This window comes from Centroberyx gerrardi, chromosome 17 (genome assembly GCF_048128805.1).
Source record: "Centroberyx gerrardi isolate f3 chromosome 17, fCenGer3.hap1.cur.20231027, whole genome shotgun sequence".
Lineage (NCBI taxonomy): Eukaryota > Metazoa > Chordata > Actinopteri > Beryciformes > Berycidae > Centroberyx > Centroberyx gerrardi.
In genome coordinates this window covers 8,185,662-8,206,926 of record NC_136013.1, presented here as the reverse complement: position 1 = coordinate 8,206,926, position 21,265 = coordinate 8,185,662, and the positions used below count along the sequence as shown (strand labels likewise).

The 21,265-nt window shown below is 42.8% G+C and overlaps 2 protein-coding genes across 3 annotated transcripts in view; both read left to right on the top strand.

Moving 5' to 3' along the window:
• Positions 1 to 12,126, top strand: part of tnika (TRAF2 and NCK interacting kinase a) — a 67,330-nt gene extending 55,204 nt beyond the window's left edge. Inside the window, exons 22-33 of the mRNA XM_078289479.1 lie at positions 639 to 745; positions 961 to 1,063; positions 1,367 to 1,516; positions 1,720 to 1,819; positions 2,110 to 2,280; positions 2,476 to 2,619; positions 2,957 to 3,091; positions 4,176 to 4,276; positions 4,572 to 4,721; positions 6,487 to 6,646; positions 7,981 to 8,120; positions 9,243 to 12,126. Coding sequence (XP_078145605.1) covers positions 639 to 745; positions 961 to 1,063; positions 1,367 to 1,516; positions 1,720 to 1,819; positions 2,110 to 2,280; positions 2,476 to 2,619; positions 2,957 to 3,091; positions 4,176 to 4,276; positions 4,572 to 4,721; positions 6,487 to 6,646; positions 7,981 to 8,120; positions 9,243 to 9,326 — 1,545 coding nt within the window. The 3' untranslated portion in view covers positions 9,327 to 12,126. The remainder of the gene's footprint in view (positions 1 to 638; positions 746 to 960; positions 1,064 to 1,366; positions 1,517 to 1,719; positions 1,820 to 2,109; positions 2,281 to 2,475; positions 2,620 to 2,956; positions 3,092 to 4,175; positions 4,277 to 4,571; positions 4,722 to 6,486; positions 6,647 to 7,980; positions 8,121 to 9,242) is intronic.
• A 735-nt stretch (positions 12,127 to 12,861) lies between these two features.
• On the top strand, positions 12,862 to 21,265 carry slc2a2 (solute carrier family 2 member 2). 2 transcript variants are annotated; one of them, XM_071912381.2, is made up of 12 exons: positions 12,862 to 12,876; positions 13,645 to 13,737; positions 14,940 to 15,151; positions 15,691 to 15,815; positions 16,470 to 16,585; positions 17,056 to 17,218; positions 17,432 to 17,538; positions 18,606 to 18,686; positions 19,070 to 19,174; positions 19,371 to 19,472; positions 20,746 to 20,949; positions 21,062 to 21,265. In XM_071912381.2, the coding sequence occupies exons 1-12, from the start codon at positions 12,862 to 12,864 to the stop codon at positions 21,263 to 21,265; spliced, it is 1,527 nt and encodes a 508-aa protein (XP_071768482.2). The 2 variants fall into 2 exon arrangements, with proteins under 2 accessions (XP_071768482.2, XP_071768481.2); XM_071912380.2 differs by having other exon boundaries at positions 13,642 to 13,737.

Genomic DNA, 21,265 nt, shown 5'->3' with positions numbered 1-21,265 from the left:
AGAGTTGCAAACAACAAACCTCAGACTGATTCCTTTACTGAGCCGTTTGCCACAGTCTAGCTTGAATATGGCAGTCGCCAAAGTAACATAACACAGACCTAAGATTTTGTGTAGCTTAAACTAATGTCCTTAGCTAGCTAACCAAATTACTAACATTACAGTTAGCACTAAGTAGCTGCAGTACAGCTGGGAGATTGCAACTGTGCTGTGTTTGCTACTCAAGTGTTGTGCAGGTTTGGTCAAAGAAGTTTGACTGCCTGTCAAATGTGTCATCAGTTAATGTGTCTGTTCCTGTCATGAAGCTCATCTCTTGGCACAACTTCATTCTCCTCAATGAAAAAACAAATCTAGACTTTTCAATTGTGCAAGATTTGAGGTGAATTTGTGCAGCTCATTTGTGTCAAAGGAAATCTCAAATCAATTTTAAAGGATTTTAAAGGTTGCTTCCTGCAGCCAGGCACGTGCTTGTTGAGTTTTATTTTCGGCGGCCCCGCTTGTCACTGCAGCACTGATACAGGCAGCTGCAGGACGGAGGACGCCTGCTGTGGTTACCACTACAGGCTCAGCTCTCTCCACTGTGCTGATGTATATTCACACAGATCTAATGTTTGCTTTGACTTTTTGCTGTTCTGATGAAGGTGACAGACTACTCCTCCTCCAGCGAGGAATCAGAGAGCAGCGATGAGGACGGGGAGACAGTGGGGCATGATGGGACTGTTGCTGTCAGCGACATCCCACGCATCATGTAAGTTGTCCTCTCTTTTTCTCTATCTGTTTCTCTCTCTCGCTGTTTTTAAAGTCGAGGCTGCCAGTGTTCATCTGTGTTGAGCTACGCACGTCTTGAGAATATTTGCCGTGCCAGTAACTTGTCACTTTAGTTTTGGCAGAATTGTTTTATAAATTATTGGCCTGTGTATGTGTGTGTGTGTGTGTGTGTGTGTGTGTGTGTGTGTGTTGCAGGCCAGCGGTGCAGAGCAGTGGTGAGTCGTATGGAGGGCTGACAGAAGACTCTCTGGGAGATGCCTATAACAGCTCCAAGGACAGCACTCTGGTGATGAGAGAGGTGATGAACACACACACACACACACACACACACACACACACACACGCACACACGCAAACACACACACACACACGCACGCACACACATAGTAATTTGCATGGATTTAGAAAGGCAAGGGAGAAAACAAAGAGAGAGAAAACCCCTCTTTATCTGCCTTCTTTCTTTCTTTCTTTCTTTCTTTCTTCTCTCTTCATTCTCCCGTCTTTTCTTCCCTCTCTTTCTCAACTCTCTTCTGATCCTTTGTTTCTCTCTCTCTCTCTCTCTCTCTCTCTCTCTCTCCCTCTCTCTGTCCCTCTCTCTCAGGCGGAGGAGAGGAGGAGAGGTGGTCATACAGAGAGTAACGGGTTCGGGAACCACAGTAACCATGGTAACCTGCCTGACCTGGTGCAGCAGAGCAACTCTCCCTCAGCCACGCCCACCTCAGCCCTGCAGGAGCTGAGTGACATGGCCGAGGTCAGACACACACACACACACACACACACACACACACACACACACACACACACACACATACATGATGTCAAACAATACATAATTTCAAATAATTTGAACAAAGAAAATATGAGATTCTTACATGTTAATGGTATAAATTCATGCTATCCTGGGGTGTGTGTGTGCATGCTGCTACTAATTAATCACTCACTGTTTTCCTATAGTTTGGTGTGGGTGGGTCCAAAGCTTCCTTCACCCCATTCGTCGATCCGCGTGTCTATCAAACCTCCCCCAGTGAAAATGACGATGAGAACTCAGCGGCAGGTGAGAGCAATTAGCCAATCACAGCAAAGCTTTGATCAGACATTTTACATATTCAACCTTCCCTCTTTATTGTCAAGCATTCTGCTTTTTTGTGCTTGTTACAGTGGATTAGTCATGTTAGCAATTACAAAGGACTTCATTAGCAATAAAGCTAACTTTGCTACCTGTACATCATGAGGAACACATTGGAAATAAATCTGATTTTATTATGACATCTTAATGTTTTTAAAGTTGTCAAAATAAATCTAATCAAATGTATTTTTCTCTCTGCGCTCATGGTGGGACCCTAGCCATGTTTGCCAATGAGCTGCTGAGGCAGGAACAGGCCAGACTAAACGAAGCCAGAAAGATCTCTGTGGTCAACGTCAACCCGACTAACATCAGACCCCACAGCGACACGCCAGAGATCCGCAAATACAAGAAACGCTTCAACTCTGAGATCCTGTGTGCCGCACTCTGGGGTAAGAGGAGCCGTCCTCCACCTGAGAGGAACTCTTTGATCTGGAACTCTTTGATTTGATAGTATCTTTGCTCTGTAAAACAAAAATCAGACTACCTCTTTTGTATACCTCCATCTCTGTGTGATTATGTCTTTTTGGCTATCATTCTGTCTCTGACTGTCCTGTGTGTGTGTGTGTGTATGTGTGTGTGTCTAGGTGTGAACCTGCTGGTGGGGACAGAGAATGGTCTGATGCTGCTTGACCGGAGTGGACAGGGAAAAGTCTATAACCTGATCACAAGACGGCGCTTCCTTCAGATGGACGTCCTGGAGGGGCTCAATGTACTGGTCACAATATCTGGTAGGTTTAACACACACACACACACACACACACATGCATATACACAGGCCCCCTTTTCCAGCAGGCATTAACTTGCGTCTTGTATCACATCGAAATCAGATTGCTCCTTCCCTCGCCAAAATGCATATCACTTCCACTTCGAATATTTACATCTCACTTGTTCCCCATGCAGGAATTTCCTGACAATACATTTTTGCTAAGTATGTTACTATCTCATCTCTGACCACATCTAGAGGTGGTGTCGATGCATTTACCCCTGGATTTCATGCATGTTTTTACTCTATCTGATTACAATCTGATCACCCATGGGTGCATATGAATGTCTCTCCTCTCTCAGGGAAAAAGAACAAGTTGCGTGTGTACTACCTGTCCTGGCTGAGGAACAGAATATTACACAACGACCCGGAAGTAGAGAAGAAGCAGGGCTGGATCACTGTGGGGGAGCTGGAGGGCTGCGTGCACTATAAAGTTGGTAAGGCTGTGTGTGTGTATGTGTGTGTGTGTGTGTTTGTGTATATGTCTCATATATGAGTCTGTATATATTTTTTTGAATTGATATCAGAAAGATATTTATGTCTCAATTTCACATACGGTTTACATAGGTTTTTAACAGCAGGGTCATTGTATCAACCTTTTTCATATCAAGGACCCCTAATTTAGTCCACATTAGAGCATCGGACCCCCATTTGATGAGATCTTGTCGCTCGGACCCAAATCTGAGAATATTTGTAATTTGTTAGATATGATTTTGTCCAGAATTCCATGACTGTCTGTATTGTAGGTAGAGAGATAACAGTAAAACTATGATCAAAATAGTTTTTCTTCATTCTCTAACTGTGTTAACTTCTTCTGAAATAATGAAGTTTAACACTTCATCAATTTGCTGGGGACCGTCCGGAACCCCCTCAAGGACCCCTGGTGGTCCCCGGACCCCACGTTGAGAACCACTGATCTAACATCAGAATGTTTGCTGGTTACATTGAGCATGACCCTTAACCCCCAAATGCTATAGTAGAGCTGCTCTGTTGCCAACAGTAGAAGACTGTGGTTGCCCTGGGTAACGCCCAGGTGTGAATGTGTGGAACTGTATGAATGTGAAGCAGAATGGCGCTAAAAATGTGTGCATGTTTAGCAAAGCATCTCTTGTTAAAGGTGCTACTTGTAGTTACTTGCAGACAAACGAGAGCATCGCCAAGAAGAGATTGGCAGCCTCTACCGGACGGTGGGATTGTAACAGAAGCAACAGGGTTCATGGGAAATATCTTAATTTTGAGAAACACAAAATGTACCTTTAAATAAAAGTAAAAGAAAATGTGTTTGGGTTGCGGTCGGGTTGTGTTTAAACAATACAGTTGGAAAGTGCTGTTTTCAAAATTTCAGTCTTGGGTATGAACTAATTAAAACTTAAATGAATGTTTTGGGCTAAAGGGGGGGTTTGGGGTTTGGGTTTGGAAGGCCTTTCCATGGTCGAATGAAACCTTAATTTGAGCGTCACTAATCTGCCTTCAACCTGTTTAGCCTGTTTTTAATGTGTGCGCCTCATGTCATGTTTCCAGTAAAATATGAGAGGATTAAGTTCCTGGTGATCGCTTTGAAGAACTCAGTGGAAATCTATGCCTGGGCTCCCAAACCCTACCACAAGTTCATGGCCTTCAAGGTATGAAGCGAACACACCCACATACACACATTAACACTCACATGCACACACAGTATACACACATGTATAGCCACATAATGAATACATACATTCGAGATTTTTTATTGATTGGATCGATCCATTTATTGTCTAAACACTCTGTTTCCCTGTCTCCATTCTCCTCCTCCTTACCTGACCCTCGCTTTATTTCTCTTTCTCTCTCTGATTCACTTCTTCTTTGCTTCTCTTTGCCTCTCTCTCTCTCTCTCTCTCTCTCTCTCTCTCTCTCTCTCTCTCTCTCTCTCTTCTATGCCAGTCATTCACTGACTTGCAGCACCGCCCCCAGCTGGTCGACCTGACGGTGGAGGAAGGTCAGAGGTTAAAGGTCATCTATGGCTCCAGTGTGGGCTTCCATGTCATCGACGTCGACTCTGGCAACCCTTACGACATCTACATCCCCTCCCATGTAAGTGTGTGTGTGTGTGTGTGTCTGTGCGCGTGCGTGTGTGTGTGTGTCCTTTATAAATTCCCTATTGATCTCCAAGGCATGATTTCTGAATAAGCCTCTCTCAGCCCTCATGAATTTTAATTAACAGTATGATATAAGGTGATGAAGATGAATAATTTCAACCAACAGTACTTTTTCATTATACATTTCCTCCCTAAGTCCTACTGTATTACCCACATTGATTTTATAACCTTTGCCAATCCCCCCCCTGCTAAGGTCAGCAGTGACTCACACTGTCCCGTGGGCTTTGCCTTCAAGGAACACAGCTACTTTTTTTTTGGCAAATAACCTCTCTGATCGACTTACTGTCGTGCAAGTAAAAGATTAATAGCAGTTTTACCTCTGCGTGTCCGGTATTTATTTAGTTTGCTAAATATGGTGCATGGGAGTTCCTTAACACACTGTTTATGTTAAGTAGACAGTATGATCTAGCTTTGCATTATCTCAAAAGCACCGAAGTGCACTAACTACTGAATACAAAGAGGTGATTCTGCGACCAAAGAACTTTATTTCCATGAAGTCAGCTTAGTCCTTTAACGTCCTTCTTTTTTTACACTGTATCCTCTATTTTTACACACAAATGACCTTAGTTTACTGATGAAGAATCCTCTTGACCACGGTGGTGATTGTCTTTTTGCTGTTTCTGCCTTTCATCAATGCTCCCTCTCTTTCTCCCTCTCTGCCATCCTCTCTTCCAATCTACCGAACAGATGAAGGTGACACCCTGCCATCCGCCCCCTTAGACTAGATCAATAGATCCCTAGTTAAACCCCATAGTGGATACACAGTAGAACTAGAACCACACGTGTCTATGTACGGTACAGTTCACTGCAGTAGAGATTAATAGATAACTTAGCTAGATATCTGTTTGCTTGAATAAATTCATCTTACCCACTGCGGACGTCACAAGGCTCTGAATAAGATATTTATAGGCGGACACCGGTGAGAGCCTCTGGGTATTGGTGATCAATACCCAGAGGCTCTCACTCGAGATCCACTTGTAGTTCTGTGTCTGATAGGAAGAACATGCAAAGTAGTTCATTATGTGGCCAAAGTGGGCAGAAGTGTTCGGTTTGTAATGTAACTTTGCAACCATAAGAACACACTTTTTTGCACAGATGTAGCAAAAAAAAAACCTTTGCAGAGTTCTTGTGAAAATGCAGTTTCCAGAGGGCTAAGATGAGTTTTTTCGCTACCCTCACTCGTTTGTCGTACTGATATAATCCCTCCTCATACCTTTTAAGTCTGGTTTTGAGTCACACCCTATGACAGCCTGCTGGACGGCATAATGGGGTTGGTCTCCAGGCTAGACACTGGGTTTAATACTCACATTTAATATGTAAATCGTCTGTGTGTGTGTGTGTGTATGCTCTCTTAACACTCCTGCTGTTGTTTTTGTTGATGAAGGTCAGAGAAAAGTGCTTATCCTTGACAGACGTAGTTTACCCATTTGGTCTTTAGAGCCTTCTCAGACAGAGTGACCAAGTGTGAGCCATTAGCTGCACCGATGTTTGGCAGCCTGGTTCATGTCCACACACTTTCTGTTAGAGGATTACAGAATGCAAGCCCGTCCAAAAAATGGCCAAACAGCCAGCCAAATGCTGCAGTGTCAAATACCCATGATGAAACCTCTGAATCCTCTTTAATCGTATATAGATTATGATTAAATATGACCGATTCAAATAAAGCTCCTGAAATATGTGTGTGTGTGTGTGTGTATTAGATCCAGAGCCAGGTGACGCCCCATGCCATCGTGGTGCTCCCTAAGACCGATGGGATGGAGATGCTGCTGTGCTACGAGGACGAGGGCGTCTACGTCAACACCTACGGGCGAATCACCAAGGATGTGGTGCTACAATGGGGAGAGATGCCCACCTCTGTTGGTATGCCCCACCCCGTGCATTAGTGTTGCGTGTGTGTGTGTGTGTATGTGCTTGCATGTGTGTGTGTTCGGTTGACCTAAAAGGGTTTCATGGCACCTGGAATCATGACACGAAACTTGCACAGCACATAATTGGCACATAAAATGCCAATTCAAGGAAGTAAATTTAAAAGAAAAACGGCATGCTTTAAGTTAAGAGGTTTTTACATCACCACAGCGGTATGTTAGTGGCCATTTCAGTGCCTGTGTATGTGTGTGTTGCAATGCAGATCAATAAAGTTGTGAGGCCTCTAAGAACTGAGCTTATGCGGGTTCATTTAAAGTTTAATTACATTCAAAAACCCTCTTTACATCTTTACTTTCTAAAGGAAGGCCTCCAGAGCTGTTTAGTACGAACAAGAAAGAAGAGGGAGGGAGGCTGAGAGAGAGAAAGGAATACATATAAGCAAACAATAGTATATGTAAAGGGGAAGAGAGACAGACAGACACAGAGAGAGAGGCAAAGAAACCTGCAGTGTTTATGTGAGTGCTATAAATGCTGGTACAGGTTCAGAGAGACTTCAGGGTGAAGTTGCCCTTCGGGACGGCCCAGTTTGCCCAATCCTAACCTTAACCATTATGTGGGGAAAACTCAGAACAGTCAGGGCAACTTCATCCTGCATATTTGGCACTACATGGACACAAGTGAAGACTCTCATCATGACAGTGTAATGTAGTTGTTCAGCATGCCAAGCTGCTTACTTTGGCTAGACCAGTAACTTTAGTTTCTTGTGCTTTACTGCCCTCATGTGGCCGCCAGTTGTATTACACTGACAAACTACCACAAAGGTCAGTGTCAGTGCGACTAGGGATTCTGCAACATATGCTATCATGCTTGGGGTTGGGGAATCTACTCTCTTACTTGATATATTTGATTAAAATACAGTTGTTTCTTATATTTCATCACAATCTGTGTGTCAAGGTTGCCTAGTGATGAGAGAGTCAATTCTTGAACCTGATATCCTAGGTCCGAGTCTCATGTCGTTGCATCTCATAATTTTGGTAAAGCCTCCAAAAAAATTAACGCATTATTAATTAACCCATCCAAGAGACTCACATTTTAGAAAGAAGTAAAGGAAACTATATTTTCCTCCTTCTCCTTTTTGCTTGTTAGGAAATATATTTATCGTTTTTCTTTCATGGTACTTAATGTCCCACTGCTGTCTCCGTCAAAGCCTTGGTCTCAGTAGGACTAATTTAGTTAAATAAAGGTGAAATAAAAGAAACAAGTAAGCAGAAGCCTGTTTCTTTTTCTCCACTGACACCGGTGCATCTTTGGTGTTTCCTCTTTTCCAGCCTATATCCATTCGAACCAGATTATGGGCTGGGGGGAGAAGGCCATAGAGATCCGCTCGGTGGAGACGGGCCATCTGGACGGGGTCTTCATGCACAAGAGAGCTCAGAGACTCAAGTTCCTCTGTGAGCGGAACGACAAGGTGAGACTCGGCGGGCTCCCTGGGATCGTGTTGCAACTCTGTTCTTTTAGCCTCTATTGTTCTTATCTCATGCTTTTTAACCTTGCTCTCCCTCAAGTCTTTAATTTTGCTGCTGGTGTCCCATTGTTCTGTCTCCTTTTCTCCTTTGTTTTGAACACCTCCTATTTTGTAAAGCACTTTGGCACAAAATGGGTTTTGTGTTTTAAAATGACATATAAAGAAAGTTAACTTGACTTGACCAATTCAAGTGAAGTCAACTTTAGAGCCAGATCTGAGTCTTGAGTCCAGAGTTATTTGGCCTCAGACTTGAGTTGGTTTTGACTTTCTGTCTGCCGACTTGTCTGACAGTCTGTCAATCTATCTCTCTCTATGTCTTTTTACTTATCTCTCCGTGGATTCAGTTGATTGACTGAGTGCACAATATTGACAATATTGACAATATCGACAATATCGACAATATCGACATTGGAATGCAGTCACAAAATATTTCTGTCAGTGAAATCCAGTGGTCTTGACGAAGACTTGACTTGCTCTGGTCTAGGTTTGTACTCAGACTCCACTAAAGTTTTATCTTTATTATAGCACTGCTTGCATGGAGACACATGTAAGCACATGTGTGTGCATGCACATACACAGCGGCAGTCAAAGGTAGCAATTTGAATGGAGCTCATTGGAATGTATCACAGTTATCTTGCTAATGCGCTCTTGCCCAGAGCCATAGATAAAACAAAACAGGTTATCATTTGACCGGTTCTACAGGTACGACGGATCGGTGGCAAATACTGAACAAAGCTTTCCTTAAAATTGATCTGCGGAGACTCTAAAATGCTTTACTCATACCTATCAAAAAACACACCGAAAAATGCATAAACACACAAACAATCACTTTAAAACATTTATAAGTTTGAGATATCCAAACTGAGATATCCACGGTTTGTAAAATGTGACGCCTGCTCTTACAGAATAATTGCATGAAAATAAAATCCACAACTGACTATTATTGATTTTATTAACTGCTTTTACCCTTTGTTTTTCCTCATTTATTGAGAAATGAACATCAGGTAACAGTTTATTTTGTAGCATTTTGGACTGAAACCTATCACACATTCTCTGTCCGTCCAGGTGTTCTTTGCATCGGTGCGTTCGGGCGGCAGCAGCCAGGTCTTCTTCATGACCCTCAACAGGAACTCTATGATGAACTGGTGATGGCTCCTCCCACTTTCCGCTCTGCCTCGCTCTCCCATTGGCCAGCCCGGCGATCCCATCTCGGCCCGAGGCTCATCTCACACCGATCAAACGAACCGCCGGACCGGGAGGCCCGGAAGTGAACTCTTGACACTGGAGAGACTGAAAAACGCTGTAGAAAATGTCAAAGATATTGTAGAGAAAAAAAACACAACAACAAAGACCTGATCTAAATGAAGAGACATGTTGCCCTGGATACTGTTGGGTCACGCAGAAGCCATCGCTAACTCAACTGACTCGCAAACTGGTGCCACTGGCTTTCCAAATATTCTCTTCCTCTCTCTGTCTGTCTTTCTGTCTGTATCTCTTTCTCCCTCTTTGTCTGCCTCTGTCTCTTTTCTCTCCAGAAGGACCAGTGCATTCAAGGGTTCAACAACTGTAGAGCCACTGTAGAAGTACACAATACCCCCCCCCCCCCGCCTCCCTCTGTCTCTCCTCTTCCTCCTTTTGTCCCTCCTTCCTCCTCGCTCCTCCACTGTCCTCCATCCCTCCGCCCCCGCCCCTTCTTCACCTCCCTCCCCTCCTATCTGCCGCGTGTGGGTTCCTTCCTCTGAGGACGAAGGAAGAATAGATGATTTAATATGAATTTAAATAGATAACTTCGGGATGTGACAGTCGCGGGGAGGTGGAGCGGAGGGACCTCAAATCTCTCCTGGATTTGTCGGCGGCAGACTGCCTGATTGATTTCCTTTCTCCTCTGTCACTCCCCTCCTCCTCCACTTCCTCCTCTCTCCATCTTTTTCCGGCCCCCACCGACTACACTGAATTCTGTGTGTTCGATCGCATTTTTGCTGATAGAGACGCTCTGCTGTCATAGGCGGTCTCGCGGTAACAGTATGCAAAGATGACGCCCATGTCCCTTTAAAATGAAATATCACTGCTCCATGCTGTCTTCCCTTCTTCCTTCCTCTTTCCCCCTCTCCTCTCCTCTTCTCCTCCCCCTGCCAACGTCGTCCTCGGTCTCCCTCTCTTCACTCTTAAGTCTTTAAACTCCGAAGGTGCTGCATCAGATATACTGTAATATTAAATGAACAATGAGAGCATCGTTCTGTTCATTACCTATGTGGGTTTATTTTTTTTTTTCCTGTTCTGTTCTTTTTTTTTTCTGTGTAACAGTTTGGAGTCAGTCAGTGTCTGAAGCTTGATGAAATGTACAGCACATCTGTGTCTCTGAATCAGGAGTGTATATGTGAGTGTGTGTGTGTGCGCGTGTGTGTGTGTGTGTGTATATGACTCGATGTTGAAATGACTGAGGAAATTTAGAGGTGATTCACTCCAAGAGTCCCGTTCAAATCAAGTTGGAATCAAAACGGGACATTGACGCGAAAGAAGAAGAACTGATCAATTCTGTTTCTGTGTGTGAACTAAACTTTACCTTAACGCGATAAAAGCAACATTGAGTGCGTTTACATGCAAATTTGTTATTCTGATATTATCCTATAGATACTGTTTATGAGTCGGTGGATCTAATCACCGTATACATTTACAAATAGCCAATAGTATCTGTTGATTTTTGCAGTGTGTTTCCGTTCAGTTAAAATGAAAATATTCTGGATATTCTGGTTATTCATGAATACAGGGATATTGTTGTACGGGATATGAAGATGCATATAAACAGCTTATCCTGAATACAACCTGAACCAGGATATGTGGTGGTATCCAGAATACTCTGTGCATGTAAAAGCACTCATTGTTCAGAGCTCTGGTGTCCTATTGAATCATGCTCCTCCCTGATCGATTCTTCTGATTTTGGCTCCTAACTGTTTGTACAGTGCCTAGCATGATGTAAGCAAAACCGAAACAGAGGCCGACAGATTATTATTATCATTATAATTAATATTATTATATGCTGTTACGTCGCACATTTTCCTTGTGTTATGATTTAATTTTAACACACTGACGATATTATGTGTCTCTGCAATGGAGATGTACATTAATGACTTTAAGGTAACTTGATTTATTCTTTGAAAGGAGTAATCGAATACGTTATGATAAAACGTTGCCATTTCTTTTTTGAATACGTTATTTAGTACTGCTCAATCATTAATGCATACTGTATTAAGTTTGTAACACTGTATTAAGGGTGGGCTAGTCCACGCATAATGTTGCCTCATCCATGTTAGAGAGCTATGGGATGCAGATTGGTCTTTTGGTCTGGTGGATATAGCTTTGGTTAACAGAGTTAAGATCACACAAAAAAATAGACATACTCTCCAATGACAGAATGACCATCTGAATCAAGGGTTTCCTTTATTTTTGTTTCTATTAACTGATTAAAAGTAAGGCATTTTTCTGTAGCATTGTCACGGCCGCCGCAGTGATCTTTTCACACGTGCATCATTAGGTGTTTCTGTACAACTGTAAGTTAGGTTTACTGATCTAGTCTCTGTTAGGGGGAGCAGGCTAACGTTTTAGCAATAAAGAGCTGAGCTGAAGAAACCATTGTCTTCCCTGTGTGTGTGTGTGTGTGTGTGTGTGCATGCGTCTGTGTGTATGTGCAACAAGCAAGATTGTTTTTGTGTTCATGTGTGTGTGTGTAAGGGGAGGTATCCCTATATTTGTCCATCATGGCGTTCGCTCTTCCTATTGGAAAGGCTGACGGTCATTACACTGAGGACTCTCCTTTCAAAGATGAAACCACTGTATTCTTTATTATTTGTTTTTGTTTTTTTTCTTTATTTTGAAAGAGCATTACTAATGTCCTGATTTGGGGTTTCTTTGTTTTGTAAAAGAGATGCTGTAAGAGAGAAATAAATGAAACTAGAACATTACGCTGTCATGCTGGAGTCACGTATTTTATGTGTGTGGGTGTGTGTGTGTGTGTCTGTGTGTGTGTGCGTGCGTGCGTGTGTGAGAGAGAGAGAGAGAGAGAGAGAGTGTCTATTATGCAAGTGTGCATTTTTGTATCAGCTGAGATATCACCGACCCTCAGACTTTGTCCCTCCCTGAAGTATATCATTAACCCTAATAGTGTGTGTGTGTGTGTGTGTTTGTGCACATATGTATGTGCATGCGTGTGTGAGAGAGTGAGGGACAGAGTTAAGTGCTGCCCAGATGTCACTATCAAAGAACACCACTTTGAATTTGAGCAGCAACAACATGTGCCTATTTATATACTGATGGTTATTTGTCTATTGATCAGATATACAGTATTATATGCCATTATTCATACCAAAATGTATCATTATGTACCGTGTATCAGTATGTAGCGTCACACAGAAGATTCAGAAACCAGTCTTTCCCCCCCAAACAGACTCCAGACTGTCAGTTTTGTCATCATGAATATGATTTTTAATTCCTTCCCACAGGAGTAATGTGTGTGTGTTTGTGTATAGAAGAAAGAAAGAAATCACTGTTTTATGCATAAAAGTTTTCTGTGAGTAGGCATGTCCGTGTCTGTGTGTGTGTGTAGATCAGAGCGTGGACACAGCGTGATCAAAAGGGCTTTCATTGATCATTACCTTCGACTGAGCAAGGGTTGACACTCTGGACCATCATGGAGTCGGGAAAGGTAAGGTAATTCTTCACAAACACATTCTTTACAAAAGATGGCACATATTTTACCAATTTCATACCAAACAATGTGAGTAATTTTTGCAACCAGATGGTTTTTCTTGGGTTTTACATGTTGGCACAACATTGCTGTGACATGAGGCTTTAGGCACTCAGAGGGTCACATATACTGCAGAGACCTCCTGACAAAATAAGCAGCTTATTATGTTAAAAGGTTTGGTTCTTTATTCACAAACACTGATTTCTTTCTTTTATGTTTGCATTTAAGGTAATAAATGTTATCATTTCTGATTCATTCAAATCAAATACAAGTCAAATTAAATTATCAAATGAAATACATTTTATTTATAAAGCATTTTTATGTAACAAGTTTGTCAGAAATAATGCACAAAGCAGTGATGAAACTCACTTCACTGTGGGAGTCCGTCAATAGAGTAGATGAAGTTTTTCTGATAGGACTTGCCTGATTGAAAATAATAGTATTGTGTTTCTTTGACGTATGAGTTTCTAGCACTGCAGAACCTGTGTGTGTGTGTGTGTGTGCGCGCGTGCATGCGTGTGTGTGTGTCTGTGTGAGCGCGCACATCTCTACATGCACTTGTACATGTGTGCGTCTGTATTTGTGTGAGTACATTGTGTGTGCATTTGTGTGAATGTTTGCACACTGCTTGCGTGTACATGCTGGCGTGTGTGTGTGTGTGTGTGTGTGTGTCCATGCATTCATGTGTGTCTTTATCATATTGATTACCCTTCACTCTGGCAGCAGCTAACAGGTACTCTGGCCCTGGCTGTGTCCACGGCAGCTCTGGGGTCTCTGCAGTACGGCTACAGTCTGGGAGTCATCAACGCACCTCAGAAGGTAGGCGTTTCTTATTGGTCTCTATATGCATTCTGTCCTGCTCCATTTTTTTGTTGAGTCTCCCCTCCGGCAAAAGGTTGCGGCCTATCAAGACCAAAACCTCACGCGATCAGAACAGTTTTTTCCCCATGGCAGTCAAACTCACAAATACTCCCCTCGACTCTGTGTGGACACTCACGCATGCACGCACACACACACACATAAATATATATTTATATACAGTATATGATGTTAAATCTATTTAATTTATCATTTTGTACATTTTTATATTTTATATACATTCATATTTTCTAGTGCTATTCTCATTTTTAACTGCTATAGTACTGCTTATATGCTTATTGCCCACTGTCTATTGCTTGTGTCTGTATATTGCACTGGATGCCACTTTACTGTTTACTGTTTTTGTCCGTGTCCTATTTGTACCGCGCCAACACACCAAGCTAAATTCTTCGTTTGTGCATATGTACCGGCGAAAATAATTCTGAATCTGAATCTTGAGTTGAGTTGAGTTGAGTTGAGTTGAGTTGAGTTGAGTTTACTTTAGTTTAGTTCAGTTAGACAATGGAATTATTTCATTACAACCCGCAGCAGAGAATTTTTGCTGTCTAATATCTAATTAATCATTAATCAATCTAGTTAATCAAATAAACTTAAATCCTAATATCAAAGTTCAGCTCAGCACAGTTTGACAATTATTAAATGCATGGTATATCAAAGATGAAACAATGAAGACTTGTTTCCATTTAGGCCTTTCATTTAAACAGGGGCAGAAGATGGTCACAGAAATCAATATTAGAAGCCTTTATACCAAAGAAAAAATTTACTGTCAGTTGTTACAATCAAACATATTTCCATTGTTCTATAATTGAACTATATACATTTTCATTGTTTCTATACCTACGATAATCTAAAAGATACAAAGTGTTAGCTGTTTTAGACAGCAAAATGTATTAATGGATAATGAATGTTATCACAAATACACCAGACATTTGTAAAAGAGATTCCCACAGAATGCATGATTTGCGTGCATACATGTGTGTGCACATATTTTTGTGCGTGTGTGTTTGTGTGTGTGTGTGTGTGTGTGTCTTTTCATCTGTCTCTGTCTGTGCACACAGTCACAAAAAAACATATGTGCATCTGAGCGTGTGTAGGCAGCCCCTAATGTATAGTGCTGATCAACAAACATCTCCATGTCATAGGTCATTGAAAGGCATTATGGGCGATCCCTGGGGGTGTGGTCAGAGAAGGCCGGCGTCCTATCAGAGAACAGCACAGAGGAGGAAGAAGCGTTCCTGGAGGCGGGTGCACACCCTGCCGTGGTCATATATTGGTCGTTCTCGGTGGCAATCTTCGCCATTGGCGGCATGTTCTCCTCCTTCCTGGTGGGATTTGTGGGAGACCTGAGAGGGAGGTGAGGAAGAAATGAGAAGTGGAGAAAAAAGAGGATAAGGAGGAGTAGGAATGAGAGCATGGTGGAGGAAGGAAAAAAGAGGAAAATAAGGTGGGAGAAAAAAGGTAAAGCAGGGAGAAAAGGAGAGGAGGGAGAAGGAGTGAATGGTGAATTCTTGGTGGACATGATAGGAGACCTGAGAAGAAGTGAAGGAGGAGGAGGAAGAGGATAGACAACAAAATAAAAGGGAAAAGAGGCTGGTGACGAGGGGAATGAGGAGAGAGAAAATGAAGAGGAGGAAGAAAGGGAGAGGTAAGAGAGAGGAAGTTGCGCTATGGAGAAAAATCAGAAGGTTGCAGTGTGTGGAAATTAAACCATCTTTTTAGGATCAATATGCAATACTGCCATGGTGTCAGAGCTATAAATGCCGTGATCCATCATCTGTCTCTATCTCCCTCTGTCATCTCTCTCTCCCTCCCTCTCTCTCTCTCTCTCTCTCTCTCTCTCTCTCTCTCTCTCTCTCTCTCTCTCTCTCTCTCTCTCTCTCTCTCTCTCCCCAGGGTGAAGGGCATGTTAGTGATCAATGTCCTGGCTGTAGCTGCTGGACTGCTGATGGGGTTGTGTAAGATGTGGAAACCTCACATCATGGTCATCTCAGGCCGCGCTGTCATGGGCTTTTACTGTGGTACAGTAAAACACACATTAATACCCTCAGTTCATATTCACATAATTTAAATTGTTAATCATAATGTGCATGGGATACACTACATGAGACAAACTGTCCTTGATGTGGAGACACTATGATGGCTTTAAAAAACGTAAAATAATTTACCATACACACATGTGTATGCAGCTTTCTACAAGTTGCAGAAGGCTTATTAACTTTAATTGCAAAAGAAAGTCTGTAATAGTCTGAGTATAAAATCAAATATATGTACAACAAATATTTAGATTTTTTTTAGAAGATATAAAATGATGTGTGCACATAGCCATAAGATTATATAAAGGTAAACGCACACATATGTGCAGAGACGTCAGTTAAATTCATAAAATTATAGTCAGTGTATTATACAGTGTACAAAATATTAGGAGTACTTCCCTAATATGAAGTTGCACCCCCTTTTTGCACAACCCCAGTTAGCGTTTTTCTCTTCCCCTTTACCTACAGCTCCCCCTCATGACTGTGTTGGAAGAGAATTATTTAATAGGGGAAGTCAATAAGGGGTCATAACTTTCACCTGGATCCACATGTGCAGTCTTTTTTACTGACAGAGCAGGGCCCGTTTTGCATGCTGAATGTACATGTAGAGTCAGTTAGCCCATGCTGTGTGTGTTTCAGGACTGACGTCTGGCCTGGTGCCTATGTACATTGGAGAGATTGCTCCCAAGGCTTACAGAGGGGCTCTGGGTACATTACACCAGCTGGCTATAGTTATTGGCATCCTAGTCAGTCAGGTGAGGTGCACACACACGCACACACACGCACACACATGCACACACACACAAATGATAACAATGCCTCTGAAAATGACACATTCATTCCGCATCTCTCCCTTGTATGGATGTATGGATGTGACATGTATCTTATCTAAATATCATTCAAACAGCAAGGATAGCAGCATCTCAACATTGATATAATGCAATGAGGGGCCACTCGAAAGTCTAAACCAATGGAATATGAGTGAGGGAGAGAAAGGCAGTTTTATTTGATAGGAGGGGTGCGATGTTCAAAAATCTGATGGTTTTATTGGTTTGAAATATACATTTACCCCTTCTGAGGTCACCATGAAAAATACTCTGTTTTCCAGGAAGTAAAAGTAATGGGAGTTCATTTCATGGGGACTTTAAGCAGACATATTACCATATTTATACTGTGTGTGTGTGTGTGTGTGTGTGTGTGTGTGTGTGTGTGTGTGTGTGTGTAGGTGATAGGCTTGGATTTCCTGCTTGGTAATGACGATATGTGGCCCCTGTTGCTGGGTCTGTCTGGGGCTCCGGCGGTGTTACAATCCCTGCTGCTGCCCCTGTGTCCTGAGAGCCCGCGGTACCTCTACATCAAAATGGGCAAGGAGCAGGAGGCCCGCAAGAGTAACACACTCACACACTTTGTCTCCTCCTCTGTCTCTCTCTAGCACTCTCTTTTTCAAACACACACACACACACACACACACATACAGAGCCTTGTGAAAACACATGTACAAACAGAGATACAAAAATATCCTGTACCTTTTAAACACACACATTAGTCATTTATACACACACTCTCCGTCCTATCCTCCACCCCGCTGTGTTTTGCTGCAGGTCTGCGTCGTCTGAAGGGGGAGTATGACCCGACTCCTGATCTGGAAGAGATGAGGAGAGAGAAGGAGGAGGCGGAGAAGGAGGCCAAGATCTCCATCCTTTCTTTGGTAGGTCCCTATGGAGGAGATCATAGAGGGTCAGCAGAGATATTCAAATGCAAATGTAACTATTGTCCAATGTTACATTGCTCAATATTTCAAGCATGCAACTGATTATAACAAAAATATTTGGGTAACTTTAAACATAAAATGTAATAGGGACTTTTTCTTCAATGCCAGCGATCATTTTGTAGGAGTCATTTTTTAAATGATGGATATCTTATTTTGGAATAAAAACTTCGACTGAGCCACCAGAACACTCCAATTACACTATAACTACTAAGGTGCTGAGCAATCTTTATCCATGCAGCTTAGCATTCCTCCTCAGGGTGGGCAGAGGCACCCTGTCAATGGTCCAAGTTAATCAGTAATCATATTACTGATTAGGATACGGCAACTATCACAATCTCATCTAATGACTCAAAGACAGTTAACATCTTGAATCATTACTTAATTAGATAATATAATAAATGACTATGGTAGCTTTAGAGGTTATCTGTGCGTTAGCCAAGGGGTTAGAGGCTAGCCTAGAGGTTTGAGGGGGTTTGTGACAGGAACATCGCCGGTTCAAGTACCTGGGCGAATGAGTGAATGAGCAATGTACTCCCTCCCTCGCAAACTACTGTCAAGGTGCCCTTGACAAAAAAACCCAACTGCTCCGGTGGAGCTGCTCAGTGGTCAACAGCAGAAGACTGGTTATACTGGGCAGCTCCCAGGTGAAAAGGAGCAATATCCGCACTCACAAAATATGTTAAAATACTTATTTAATGCACAGCAGCAGACAAAGAAACAAATGCGTTTCAGCACATGGCCTTCATCAGCGTTTCACAGCCCCAAGTGTACATGTGTGTGAGTGTGAGGCAAGTTGTCACTGGAACAGTGCATGCATGATTAGTTGACTTTCCCCGGATAAATAAAGATTTTAAAAAAAGCAGAGTGACAGGACAGATAGGAGAGAGAGAATACATTTAATACATACATACATACATCATTGCAAGTGCATGCTAGCTGTGAGTTTTAGTCCTCTGTTCCACAATATCCACTTTGCTGTATATTGTGTTTGTATTCTCTCCTAGATCCGCTCCTCTGTCTACAGACAGCAGTTGTTCGTGGCGCTCATGATGCACCTCTCCCAACAATTCTCTGGCATCAATGCTGTGAGTGGAAAATTTGCTTTCTCTCTGCCTCTTTCTATTCAGTTCAATTCAGTTCATTTCAGTTCAGTTCAAATCAAGATGTTTTATGGCATGATAAGATGGTCAGAGAATAAGTGCACATTAGCAACACATCTCAACATCTCTTTATTAAAAGAAAACTGATGGAAAATGAGTGTTTATGTTCATAAATGGATAGCAAATGAGATTTGTGTTGCTCTGCTGTACAGCTGCATTTACTTTGCTGTCAAGCATCACAAACAGTAATCAGCCACAGGGCATTTTATATCTTTATATATCACTTTATAAGCAGAGCGGATTAGTTTGTGTGTTAATTGCTAGTTCTCAACAAGATGGAAAAATCAATGTTTGTTTTGGTCCCTAAGATCTTTTATTACTCCACGGCTATCTTCACCCGGGCTGGTGTCAGTCGCCCAGTGTATGCCACCATAGGAGTAGGAGCCATCAACGCCATCTTCACTCTGGTGTCTGTGAGTAGCTACACACACACGCCCCCAGATACAATCAGACATGCACAATCAGATCCACACACAAACACAGAGACACATAAACATACATTTACACACCACACATACAAAAATACATCATGTATGCAAGTTCTTTATTTTATATTTACACACACACACACACACACACAGTCTTACAGATGAACTGTGTGTGTTCCAGGTTGCTCTGGTGGACAAGGCTGGAAGGCGTACTCTGACTCTGGCTGGTCTGGGAGGGATGTGCTGCTGTGCCATCGCCATGACAGTGGGCCTCAAACTTCAGGTTTGTCCAATCAGGCTTCAGAGCCATTGTCTCCACTGTCTGTCAACCAATAAAGCTGAACCTCCCTCCACTAATGGGAATGCCCCAGTTTTCATGGCCTGGTCTGCAATGGTTTCCTCTGTTCTCTGACACTTGTAAGATAGGAGCAGTAGCTCACTGTGACAAATTCTTTTATCAACTTCTGTCTTTTAGTATCATGTGTTGACACTACATCTGTGTGTATAGTTTGAGACAGCACATATTTGAAGTACTTTTCAACACATCTAAAGATAGTAATGTGTGTGTGCCACTTACCACTGCCAACCCACTCCACACTCAAGCTGCCTACTCCCTCTCCCGTACTGAGGACAATGTGGCTAAATACATCATGGCCGCTTCCACCCACCCCAGACTGCTTGTCACTGCCACCCAGGTGAGAAGGGAGCTGGGGAGGCTGCACACAGGCAAGGCAGTGTGCTCTGATGGCATCAGCCCCAGCTCAAAGCCAGCTAACAGAGGTGTTCTAGCACCTCTTCAACCTATCGCTGAGGCTGGAGAGGGTGTCTCTTCTTTAGAAAAATTCCTGCATTGTCACAGTTCCTAAAATGAAGGACTCCCTGGACCCCCTCCAATTTCCATCTGAACAATACCATCTTATACTTGCTCACCAGGGCCTATTCCAATCTGGGTTAGGGTTAGGGTTAGGCCTGGAAGCATGATGAGATTCATGTTCCTTGATTTCTCCACTGCTTTCAACACCATCCAGCCCCTCCTGCTGGGGGAGAAGCTCAGAGCGATGCAGGTGGACAACACCATGGTTTCCTGGATTACTGACTATCTCACAGACAGGCTGCAGCTTGTCCGCCTCCAGAGCAACATGTTGGACATTCTGCAGAATAACACGGGGGAACTCCAGGGGATTGTACTGTCGTCTTTTTAGTTCACTTTCTACACCTCGGACTTCAGATTCAACTCTGATGAGTTTTATCTGCTCTTATTCAATCCCTATCCCTCCAGTAATTAAAAAAAAACCTTTTAAATCAGCTGGGTCAGTAACAAGGCCATCTATCATGCTAGCAGGCACTGGACCTGTGGGTTTGAGACCAGGAATAACTCACTATGACTACAGGAGTCAGTCTTTGATATCCTGTAAAACATCTGAAACAATTTCATATTTGTTCCACTACAGGGGGATTGGGACAAATAGCATTGATGCATAAAGCTGATTTTAAGGGACCAGGAAACCATCCTGATGGGAAATTGTTTCTCTTGACTAATGTACTCTTCCCTCCAGAATGAGTACTCATGGATGAGCTACGTCAGCATGTCGGCCATCTTCCTGTTCGTGTGTTTCTTTGAGATTGGCCCTGGTCCTATTCCATGGTTCATAGTGGCTGAGCTGTTCAGCCAGGGACCTCGGCCGGCGGCCATCGCTCTAGCTGGCTGCTGCAACTGGACCAGCAACTTCATCATAGGCATGACCTTCCCATATATAGAGGTAGGCAGTAAGGACATACGTACCGTAAACTTGTGCAAGCCCATGTCCACACACAGACACACGCACAAAAACAGACACACTGTCCGTCCTGACCTGTGGTGTTTTTTTCCAGGATTGGTTGGGGAGTTATGTGTTCATCCTGTTTGCTGGGTTGCTTTTGGGCTTCACGGTGTTTACTTTCCTTCGGGTCCCTGAGACCAAGGGCAAAACCTTTGAGGAGATCGCTGCTGTCTTCCAGAAGGGAAGGAAAAAGTTGCCGCTGAGCCCCAAAGAGGATACTGAACTGGAGCAACTCAAAACAACCACAGATGCTTGA

Coding starts and splice junctions, on each gene's coding strand:
- slc2a2 (XM_071912380.2), top strand. Junction 13,738..14,939: donor TCATCAACGCACCTCAGAAG/GTAGGCGTTTCT, acceptor TCCATGTCATAG/GTCATTGAAAGGCATTATGG. Junction 19,175..19,370: donor CCATCTTCACTCTGGTGTCT/GTGAGTAGCTAC, acceptor TGTGTGTTCCAG/GTTGCTCTGGTGGACAAGGC.